The sequence below is a fragment of the Talpa occidentalis genome, unplaced genomic scaffold, assembly GCF_014898055.3.
Source record: "Talpa occidentalis isolate TD23 unplaced genomic scaffold, MPIMG_talOcc4v2.1 talOcc4.11, whole genome shotgun sequence".
Taxonomy (NCBI): Eukaryota; Metazoa; Chordata; class Mammalia; order Eulipotyphla; family Talpidae; genus Talpa; species Talpa occidentalis.
Genome location: NW_023601104.1, coordinates 18,146,996 through 18,159,012, shown reverse-complemented (window position 1 = coordinate 18,159,012; position 12,017 = coordinate 18,146,996). Strand labels below are relative to the sequence as shown.

The 12,017-nt window shown below is 42.9% G+C and overlaps 1 protein-coding gene across 1 annotated transcript in view; it reads right to left on the bottom strand.

Annotated features, from left to right (window-relative positions):
- Positions 1-3,683: 3,683 nt before the first annotated feature.
- SLC27A2 (solute carrier family 27 member 2) overlaps positions 3,684-12,017 on the bottom strand; it is a 43,295-nt gene continuing 34,961 nt past the window's right edge. Inside the window, exons 7-10 of the mRNA XM_037501753.2 lie at positions 11,566-11,764; positions 10,007-10,104; positions 5,108-5,238; positions 3,684-4,149 (exon numbers count right to left, since the gene is read on the bottom strand). Coding sequence (XP_037357650.1) covers positions 3,973-4,149; positions 5,108-5,238; positions 10,007-10,104; positions 11,566-11,764 — 605 coding nt within the window. The 3' untranslated portion in view covers positions 3,684-3,972. The remainder of the gene's footprint in view (positions 4,150-5,107; positions 5,239-10,006; positions 10,105-11,565; positions 11,765-12,017) is intronic.

Genomic DNA, 12,017 nt, shown 5'->3' with positions numbered 1-12,017 from the left:
ACTATGAATTACAGTGCACAAGTCAGGACACTAGGGCCCCAGGTCACATAGCTTAAAAGTGGTCAAACTGAGGTCTCCTTCTTTTCAAAAGACCATGGGGTTCTCACAGAGCCATACTGTTCAAGGTTGCATTTGATCAGAAGCCGCTCGTGGGTCTTTCAGTACATTTTCAAGTTTCCTCTCTAGGTTTGAAACTTGTGCAGTTTCCATTTTTTCCTGAGCCCTATAGTGAAGCTCAAAGGCAATTTACCTATGATAATTCATAGACCAAAACATCATTTTCTCAGATGGCACTTTTGTTTCAGATGGCACTTTTACAGAGAGTGGCTCTGAACTTTGGTTATATTAACAGTGTCAAAGGTAAACAGGAATGGGACCTAGTTAAAGTGGTAAATTTTAATTAATAATATACTACTGCAAAAGGGAGAAGAGCCAGGAATAATTTTCAACTTTGATCTGTATGGAGATCACTGGGCATTTTATTTTTTAAATTTTTAAAAAGATTTATTTACACAGGAACTGGGGTATAGGTCAGAGGTGCAGAAGGGTAAGAGGATTCACCAGAAACAGAGTGGGGAGTAGAACAGGCAGACGGACCGAAAACACTGCTGACGGGAGCAGTGGGAGAGGTGGGAGAGGCCTGCTACACCATATGGGAATCTCCCTGGCCAGCTGGGAACCGAACCCACGCTGCAGAGGCTGGGGACAGCTTCACAGTGCTGCGCTCAACCTGTTCTGCCACCAGGGAGGTCCTCATTGGGCATTTTAAAAAGAGAATGAGGGAGTAGGGAGGGGCAGATGGGGGCTCAACAGGCTCAGGGAACGAAACACAAAAGCAGGGAGAGGGCATTGGTATTGGTCCATGTGAAAACCATCTGGGCTTGCCAACTGCAGCTTGTGGAGGTTACAGCCCTACCTTCCCACAGAGACTGGAAGATGCGTGACTGGAACAAACAGCCAATTCTTTGGTAGCCTTGAGTTTTTGCTGGTGAACTTTAAGCGGGGGCTGGGGTCATCCTAGGTTTGCACCCATGAGCTGTTAAAACTAAGTTCTTGTTCATGTCTTTATAGGGCAAAGTTCAGGCGTGGATGACAAGAGGGCTCAGAGAAGTCTGGCGAGGATTTAGTCAAGGAGAGAATCTTTGTCAAGAACTTAAATCTTCATGTTGCCTCTTGTCCCATGACCGTATTCCTGAACTTTGCTGCATCCTGAAATACCGAGTCAAAAAAATACTAATGCCTGGCTCCCATTCCCAGAAATCTTGATCTAATTGGTATGGGATGGGCATGGGCTTTGGGATTTTTGACAGTTTCCTAAGCTCCCCAAGTGCAACAATGTTTGGGGACTTTTGCTCTAGAGCTGCTTGCTATTCTAAAAAGGGGTGTGTGGGCCAGCAGCATTGGAGTCCCCAGGTGCTTCAAATGCACATGAAAGCTTGAAAAGTACTGCTCTGGGCTGGTGGTTCTCAAGCCAAGCCGTGTTGGCGCATCCAAGAGGATGGATGAAAGCAGATTGCTGGGCTCTGAGTCAGTAGGTAAGACCATGACTTTGCATGTTTGGGGCCTCCCTGGTGACCTAGGGGTTAAGTCTCAGTGCTATCATTGCTATGGCCTGAGTTCCCTCCCTGGCCAAAGAGCTACCCACATGGCACAGCAGACCTCTCCTGTCTCGCCCCCTGCTCTCCTAGGCAGTGTATTTCAGTAAATCTGCCTGTTCTGCTCCCCACTCTCTCTCTGGTGAATCCTCTCACCCTCTGTACCTCTGGCCTATACTCTAGTTCTGTGCAAAAAAAAAAAAAAAAAAAAAGACTGCATGTTTGACAAGCTCCCAGCTGATGCAGACACTACTGGGCTGGGACTACATTCTGGAAACCACAAGTCTATAAAGATGCTGTTTTTCCCTGTAACATGGAAGCTACAAGCTATGTGACTTCAGACAAGTCTCTCACCTCCCTGGCTCTAATTCCCCCCCGCCCATCCAGAAATAAAGAGGTGTTTTGCAACCATCCCAGCTGGGTAGATTCACTGTCAGTTCAGGCAGCTTAAAAGAGAACTTGGAACCCTCGGCATCATCCCCACAGTTGTTTTTTGTTTTTTTTTTTGATTTGTTTTTTTTGAAAGCCTTGCCTGCCTTCTTTAGCATCCTTCAGTGCCTAACAATTGCGTGGGACTTGCCAACCATGACACCAGCTTTTTTGCCTTATCTAAATTGGCCTTATGATGCCTCACTGGCTTGGTGGCAGCAGAGAGCGCGGTGGAAGGGCTACGAGAGGACAAGTGACTACAGAGAGGCAGGGCCACCAGATGACACTAGAGAGAGCCCAAAGAGAAAGAGTAAAGATTCTTTGGGGGCTGGGAGTTCTGCCAGACTTCGGGACTCCAGAACCCAGGCCCCCTGCCTGCTCTGCGCCTGGTTGTTGGCACTGCAAAAGGTTTGACTAGACATTTTCTAGGATTGCTTGAGTTTTGCTATAGCCAATAACATGTGTGTAGAATAGACATGCACTGTTAATTGACTTGAATTTTCAAGTACTGCTCTATGCTGGGTTTTCCTGGGACCTGCACTTTTACTCCCTTGTTTTTTGCAACTATCCCAAGCTGGGTAGGTTCACCATTGGTTCTGGTGATTTGAAAGAGAATTTTGGAGTTCTTGGCATCATTTTCACAGGTTTTAATGGTCAGCAGGGAAAGTGGGAGGTTGAGGAAGCCATCAGGCTGGGAGGGAGAGTTTCTCAGTTTCCAAGTGGATAGTGTAAAATGTGAGTTAAAGTTGGTCAAGTTCCAGTAGGCTCTGGTTATGGAATACTAATATTCTGGCTAAGGTTTTAAGTGATGACCTCTTATTCCCAAAAACACCCCTTGTGTCATAGAATCATGTCACTGCTTTAACAAAACCTCTGTTTATAGCTGGATTCACTATAGTAAGTTTCCAAGTAACACAATTGCACAATGTGATACTCTCAAAAGCAAAATTTGTGTTATCTCCTATCAGCTGGGTTCAGATTCTCACTGGGAGATCATTAAAGCAAAGGCAGAGATACTTCCCAAGTGCTGCCTTACAGGCAATAATTGCTCTAAATCATAGGAAAAGACACAGGGGTAGCCAGGGTTTTTCTTAGGCATCTGCAAGTCCCTTATGCATATGAAGTGCTCAGGCAACGTGTTGGGAGTAATGAGTGGGGAAGAAGTTCCAGTCATGAGTCCTCTTTAGAGTCACCTGAAAGAGTGGATAAGTTTGGAAAATATTTCTAGTGCTGTGTCAAGGGTGGGATTGGAGTCCCCTCTCACCATGTCATTGAGTACCCCTGTGTGAATCCTGGTGATCATGAGTTTGCAACCTTTGATACAGCTGAAAGCTATTTATTGAATATTTTTCAATAGAGAGAGTTTTGCCAATAAGGCTCTTTCAAAGACTGTGCATGGAATTCCCACCTGCTGCATGGTGCTGTTTGTAGGCAGCGGCCAGGATGTTAACAGGTGAGGGTAGCTGGCTTTACATGGGAGCAGGATTTCCACTGGGGTGTTCATTCCTGACTGGCTCCTCTCCCAACTCTGCCATTTTTAAAAACCTAGAATACCATTATTATTATGAGTGGGGACACCTGTGAAAAGTTATCAACGAGGCTGTCAGACTCAGGGTTTGCTTTTTGAATAAAATCAAAAAAGAGACAATGACATCTTATATGTTGGCGTTCATCTATTTTATTATATATTAAAAAAAAATAACACCTTCCCCTAACAAGCTTAGTTTGCAAGTACAAAGAGTAGATGCAAATTGAAAAATAATTATCTCTAAATGTTTTCACTTGTAAAGGTTCAGATGTAATTTTAAAAAGTCTCCCCTTATTGGTATGCATAAAAAATTGCACCTCACAATCTTCAATCAAATTAAACTTGGATTATATCAAGTGGCTGTACTAGGTCCATTCAGTTTCTTTCTGCAAATATTATGAGTGGTTCTCCTAGGGATATTCAGAGTTTCAGAGTTTTATCATTTATGGCATTGTAAATGTCCTCAGTCATAGGCACATACGTTTTTTCTTTGTTATCCAAGAAATACAAGGCATCTTTGATGACCGCAGGATTAAAACCTTCTTCCACGAGGGTCACTTTGCGGTGTTTAAAAGTTCCGGTGACCTCAATGACATCCTGAAAAACATCAAACAATCCATATTGTGCAGTGTTTTGCAAACAGATTAGGTAGGGTGTAGGGCAAGTGGTAAGGGTGGGGTGGTGGAGGGGGGCAGGTCACCTTTGGCATCCCCGGCTCATTTGAAAGCTATGAAAGTGAGGTGTTTTTTTTGTTTTTTTTTTTTAATAATACTGATCCATCATGCTTTCAGAACCTCAACCCTTTGTGGCATCAAGTATTACTGGAATATTATGAACAATGGTGGGGTGATGCTGGGATGATCTACACAGACCACTATTGTATTACAGTTTGTCTGTTAGACTGAAGATTTGTTTCTTCAATTAATAGGTGATGGTTTGAGGCTATTTCAATGTTCATGTCTCTCAACCATCTCACTGTCAAGCAAATATCAGTGCTTTATGAACATCAACAGAAAGAGCTCTACGATCTCAGAAATATCTGGTACCCATATCCTTCCTTTCTTAAGTCTTCAAGTACAGAATAATGGAGCTTAAAGCCCAAAAGTGATGGTGTTAAATTAACTAAGGGGTTAATGTTTGAGAAGGACAAATCTCCATCCCTCTAGTGGTGGTAGTTAAGCCTTTGGTAGTTCCAACTAATTATGCCCAATTAAAATTCATAATGTAGAAAGGTATAGGGCTGCAGTGGATTTTTCCATTCCTTAAAACTGGAAACAATGGGCAGTCGGAGCGTTTCTATTGTAAGCATCTGTTATACATCACCACAGACTCTAAACTATTTCCTAGTACTGTTATTAAATGAACTGTTTTGTCATTTTAGGAAGAAGGTGATTAAGATCTGGTTTCTGCTATTTCTGCTTTCTTGGTTGAGCTTCCTGGAAAGGGTAGTGAAAACTTGGCGAATGTACCACTTGCCATGGTAGAAGGGGAATTGTTCTTTAAGAGACAGGGGACTACTTTAAGAGGGAGGGTCATTGAGAACAAGAGATATCACCTGTATTCTTAGAAACTGGGGTCTTGCATAAGTGGGCAGGTAATCGGCAATGTGCGTATAGAGTTTCTTTCCATCAAATTCATGGTCTTCCTTTATCTTAATAGAGGCCATGCCTATTCGACCCTCATGACCTAGAAATAAAGTGAGAGAAAATCAGATGTGCTGTAGTTATTATTTTTTTTTAATGATACTTTGCTAGTGTAAAGAACAGTGGACTTAGAGATATTACGGCATGGGTTTCTTTTGTATAGCTGGCATTTGTATTTCAAATATATGTTGAAGTGACTGTAACAACAAAATGAATATACCAACAATACAACAACAGTTTTATGCTGATCGAATCTTACATGTCATATCCTATACTAAGTATGTTTTATGGACTATCTCATTTAACCCTCACAGCAACCTTACAAAGAGGTATAAATGTTATTTTCATTTTAAAGGTGAAGAAATTGAGGCTTAAAGACATTAAGAGACTTGTTCAAATTCACATAGCAAATACTAGACAGGTTCAGAAACTGAATGAAGGCAGACTGGCTCCAGATCCTGTACTTATACATTAAGTCCTCACTTAACATTGTGGCTGAGATTCTTTTATTCTCATTTCTGTTACAACAAAATGACATTGAATGAAAGGATGTCATTTGAGGGTCTGCTGTAACTATCTTCCATCTTAGCAGCTTAGATGAAAACAACTGAGTGGGAAATAGAATCCACGGCTAAAGTAATTTTCTTTTCTTTTTGATTCCAGCGAAAAGCCCTTTGTCTGCTGTCAAGAATAATCGAGCCCAGGTTGTTCTTTAGGTTGCAGTATGATGTCTGTTGCACTTCCAGGTACAAACACCACCTTTGAGACTTACTGATTTAATCAAGGTTCTTAATAGCTTCACTTCTCTGCATTTCAGAGAAGCTGCGGGACAGCAGGTGAGGGTAAAGTGCAAGGACCTGCCGTTTTATGCCCTCCTGTTGATGCCCCTTAGTCCCAAGAGGTTGTGCTCTCCAGAGAAAACAGATCCTAACAACTCTTTCTTCCCCATCACACAGGGCCGAAAAGCGGAGAGGTGTTCATAACAATTACCATTGTTTTCTTGTAAGGACAGTGGTAATTAGGTATTAATATCTTCTACCTGCTCCAGCAGACCCTGCGGGAGTGCAGGTCCCCTTCCCTGAACTACTTAGCTGTAATCAGAGATGGAGAAGGAGCTGTCCTCGTCACCTGGGCCCCAGCTTTGGAAATTTCTCCCTTGGTGATTGTGTGTTTACCTATGGGTCTAAGGAAGGCAGAAAACGAAAACAAAGGAAGAACGTCCTCATCTGATTTGCCTTTCATCAAAGGAGGGAGGCAGCAGGATGCTGGAACCTCTTTCTCTAGGGGTCTCGGGTAGCTGTCTGAAAGGCACCTGTCTCAGGAATCTCAAATTTCTTCAATAAGCTCCTTTCAGAATTAAGGCAGAGGCTGATGTAACAAATCTTTAGTCTCCACTGGCACCTGGCTTCTTGCTGTGGCAGAAGCAATACCCAAGTGAGAGGCGAATGGACCTCAGACCTCTTCTTCAACTGCTAAAGGGTGGTTGGGGTTAGTTCAGGTTCCAAAACAAAGTATTAATAGTTCTGTGAGTATAATAGTCCCTAGAGCTGTGCCGTGCAATATGGTCACCACAGGACACACGTAGCTACTAAACCTGATTATAATTAAATAAATGATGGCTATTGGATACCATGCTGGACTATGCACAAACAGAACCTCTGTAGGGAAAATGGAGTCAGGGTAGGGTAAGTGAAAAATTATCAGGCTTTTCCGCCCTCCGCCATTAGCATTAATGATGGATCCCTGCGGTCCTACATGCATGCCTGATGGTGGGCACCTGGAGTAGGGTGTGGGCATGGTAAGTGGGTACACCTGGGCTGAGACTGGGCTTGTAAGGGTGGCATCATGGGGATGCCAGCAGAAAGAAGGGAATGAGAGAGGAAAGAGAACAGCAGTGGTGGAAGCAGCAGAGAAGCAGAGACCACGAGAGAATGCCAGAGACCCCAGAAGGAGTGAAGACTTGCCGGGGACCAGGAGGCCTGCCAGCCTCCTGCCCCCCCCGGTACCCCTGCCTGCCATGTACCTGGTAGAAGCTCAATAAAAGCCTGAAAAGTCACCGAGGGATCTAGGACTCTCGAGTCCTGGATCATAAAGAACCTGCACTGTTTCTTCCTGCCACTACAGTCAGGTTTTTTTTTTTTTTTTTTTTTCATTCCCATTGCCAGCCTCTACGGCCATCACCTGCAGTTTTGCTTTCCTCCCAGGTTTCATTGCCCACACATGATATCGTGTTGGTGCAAAAAGCACTTGGGAGCGGGAACTTGGGGCACACAAGGACACCATGGCAGAGAGGTGTTCACTATGGGAGGTGCTCATAAGAGGACCCAGAGAAAGAGCATGGAGATCTTGGCACTGGGAGGCTTGATTGCTGCCAACTTCAGACCAGCCTCCTGCCCCCCTGCCTTCCTCATGCCAATCTCCCTGCTGCCTGCCCACTGGTGTGCCGGTACCTGTTTCAGTGCTTCAGCACTAAAGGCCTGTCAAATCTCTTGAATGCTCCAAGTTCCTTTATCTGTGTGTCCGAATCCATAATGAAACTGTGTGCTAGGCCTCTTCTCCGCTTTCCCACACTACAACCTCTTTATTGTTGCAGAAAGTTCTATTGAGCATTGCAAGTTCTATGGAGTGGTTGGGCAGTTCTGATGTGACAGCTAGAAAAACTCAACTCCCTTTGATGCCCAAACCTAGAAGTTTCTCCTGGTCTAAAGCTGAGAGCTGTGAAGGCCTTTACTCAGCCCTTGCTGAATCAGGGTGAACCAATTCCTGACTGTAGGCAGACCTGTCACATTTCAAGGCTGGCATGGGGCTATTCTCTGTGTAAGAGGCCAGTCAATAGCTGGCGTGGCACCGTGAATGACAGAATCTGAAAGCTGGGGGAGACTTTAGAGTCTCAAATCTCTAGAGTTCATCTTGTCTTTCACTACTGCACGAGTTCTCACAGGATCCCTAGTGGCTACCAAGGCTCTTTACAGGCCCTAGTTGTTGGGAAACTGCCTGCCATTGGAGGCAGCTCATTCAATGGTTGGTCCCTCCGGTAAAATGAGAGTTCTCAGGCGAAAATTTGCTTCCTGGTCAATTCAATCCACTGGTTTGCATTTGGTGCACTAGTACACCACCTGCTCCTGGTTCTACCTGCCTGTTTTCTAATCATTTAAAAATCAATAGCCTCCTTTTCTTTGTTCTTTGCAGTGGCTCCCAGGTCTTACTGATGGTTACACTTGCTCGTGAATTAAAAAGACATGAAGTTTCTGAGTCTGAAACCCCATAAGTTCTGATCCATTAGATCTGGGCTTTAAAGTGTTCAGGATGAAAGGCCAGATTTTTGGAATCATGAGGCATCAGTACTTTCCAGGGTTTAGTTTTTTGTTTTTTTAAATTGTGGACACAGCTGCATAAAGTTCATAATTTTAGCCATTTTAACGTATACAATTCAGTGGCATTTAGTGTTTCACAATGTTATGTAACCATCTCGTTACGTAACCGTCAAGAAACTACTTCTTGAAATTTTTCATCACCCCCAAAGCAGATTCCAGTGTTTTTAAGAGTCACTGGAGGGCTTGTTAAAACACAGCTCTCTGCATCCCACCCCAGAGAGTCTGATTAGGTGTGGGTGGGTCTAAGAAACTGACTTTTAATAAAGTGTGTGATGTCATTGCCACTGGCCAGGGACTCCACTTTAAGGAGAGTGTGGTTAGCTCCATCCAGCTCATCCCCAGATCCTCTCACCTTCTCACCCACATTCTTCTGTGTTGTTGCCCTTTTAAAATTTGGCACTTACAAATGCACACAGCATCCAGGTGGGTCCTGTGAGAGTCTAGCACATGGTACCTTCAGCAATGACCCTTGTGTTAATGCAGCCTGAGTCTAACGTGAGAAGCATTTTGAGCCCCCCACTGTCCGACCCCAGATGTGGCATGTGATGACACTTCCCAACGGGTCACTATCACAGAATGGGAGATGAAGAGGCAACAGAGAGTCTCAGCTATTCTTTAAAAAAATAAAAAGAGCATGAGGTCATGAGGACTGTCACAGTTCAGGAATAAGGGACTTTTTTGGATTTCCATGTTGAATATGGTGCGAGTCCTAGTAACTGAGAGCTGGGTTATTTCAACAGTGATTTGGAGTTATTAACCCTCCGTGATCTCTAATTAAAATGATTTCTTCTCATAACAATCTTCATGTGTACCTTTGTGTTTGGTGTTTCTGCAATGAAAGTGAGTTGGTTCTTTTGACCATCTGCTCTGCTGGTATTATCCCTAATTTTAGTGTCTGGAACCAGGATGCAGTCAAACTGCAGCACTCCCCTCTTGCCTGGCACCACCAAGTGCTTGGAGGCACTCTATGTGATGATTTCAAAACTCAGTGGGATGCTCTGGGGTCAGGGATCTGCTTTCACAGAAAAGTCTGAAGAAAATAAGCTTCACATTTTTTTCTGCGACTAACTTCACTTGCTCTTTTTTTGTGCTTTCAAGTTCAAAGGCTAAGACGCCATTTCCCAGCTATTAACCAGTGACACATCTTTTCTCAAGATGTGCCAATCCTAGTATGGGACCCCGTACCTTGGAGAGATCTGGCTTGCCAGTGAACCTAAGAACAGCTGGTGAGCCGAGCTACAGAGATGTACTTGCATGGCCGATTCAGATGTACTTGCATGGCCGATTTACAGTAGAACATAAACTCCCAGGTGATTGAAAGAGTTGTTTGAGTCTCCACATGGTGGGGGAAAGAGATGGTAAACTTTGCCCTGTGGTTAAAATTAAATTCAGTTACTGTAAGAGTCTAGGCCTAGATTTATAACATCGTGTGCATACCTGGCACAGGTACTCCATAAACATTCACTTCTTGGACAAAATCAACCAGTCCTAGTATGTCTGCCACTTCAGTAGTGGCCACATTTTCTCCTTTCCACCTGGAAGAAAAGACAGCATTAGCAGAGGTTGCTGGGCCTCTGGCCTGGGCTCAATGACAGAAATTAGGTGTCATCTTCAGATCTCTATGGAGTGGCTGTACTCATTTTCCTGTCTTGACCTCCAAGCTCCCGAGCTTAGTCATGGGAGAGGTGTTCTGCTTGAGGAATAAAAAACAAAGACATAGGACTAAATGATAAATTGTGAAATTTCAACCTTATTGTGTGAAACATGATGATGATGATGCTATTCTCATATAAAAATACAGGTTTGGTCTAAGAAAGGCACTGGAAATAAAAGTAATAAATCTCAATTACTTTTTGCTGTGCTTAGGTAGGCCTCTTACTTTTCACATTCACTAACTTCAGTTGCTATTTAATTCATTTAGTGAATTTCTATTTAATAGAATTTCAAAGTCTCATGGCCATAAGAAAACTTTTAATAGAAGGAAAAATATCATACTTTTTATCAGCAGGGAAATGAGAATGTTATTTTTCACTTAACAGAGTTAAAATTTGTCTTAAGTTTAAAGCTTTATTAGATCTTCCAGAATTATTATTCAAGGAATATGAAGTTGACATAAAATAATGAAATGGATCTGGAGTCACAGAGTGTTAGACATGAAGGATATCCTGATGATCCTGGAGACACCCTTTTCATAGGTGAAGGAACTAAGATCTAGAACGGTTACCTGTCTTAATAACACAGCTTGTCAGGTAAAGAGGCTGGTCTGGGGACTTAGTTCTTTTCATTCATATACATGCTCCCTTCTACTACAGTCTACATTTGCTATTTCTCCTTCATCCATACATGCAAAAAGTAGTCATATGTGCTGCCTGCTGTGCTAGGTGCTGGGGGTGAATAAGACTGGCCTCAGGTAGTTTACACAGGAAGACAGCTGATTCAACAAAAGTGTCACAAGGCTGGAGGATCATGCTACTGTTGGGAATTAATTTCATTGACTCTAAACTTCAATGTGCTGACCTGGGGTTCTCTGGGAATCTGCCTGGTAGGGAAATTGTAGAATGGGAGAGAGGAGCCGTGGGACTTGGAGATTTCATTTCCTTTTCAAAGAAGTCTGTATTATTTTGAATTGGATTTTATCTGAAGAAAAGCCCTATGATTAGAAAGAGTGTGAAAATTCCTGGTGGTCCTAAGAGTGACCGGTAATAACTGAGGATAAACAAGAACTGGATGGACTTAGCTACTTAGGTTCCAAAAATCAGACACAAGTTTTCTGTCTTATTTTTATCTGGTGGTGTTCAACTAAGTTAACTTTGTACTACAGATTGACAGCTCATGTATTTTGCTCCTTATTTTCTGGGAATACAGGGGGTTGCACTGAGACACTAAAGATATAAAAGGTAATGGAGCACCATAACCAAAATAGAATGCAATTCCATTCAAGAGTAAGCCATACTATGCATGTGTCTGTTTTGGCTCAATAATTCTCAGAAACCCACCGGAATGTATCTCCAACTCTGTCGTGGAAATAGATGAAATTGTCATGGTCAATCATTAAGAGATCTCCACTGTTGAAATAGATGTCTCCTTTTTCAAAGACATCTCTCAGTTTTTTCTTCTCTGTCTGAGTCTTTCCTCCAGCATAGCCAGCAAATGGTGTAAGTCGTGTGATTTTGCAAATCAGGAGTCCAACTTCACCTAAGAGAGAGGAAAGTGAATTGTTATTTTATGTGTTAGCAGCAGGCAAATTTTATTATTAACCTTCTCTTGAAACTACTGCCATGCAACTCCTTGGCAACCAGTTGGCCTCAGGAAATGCCATTTTTCCTGCACATGCACATGCATATCCATAATTATACACATGCACACAAACACACTGTATATTAGTCTGTAGGGTCACACATTTCTTTTAATGCTAATCTCTTACTGAATAATATGCACACAGATAAAT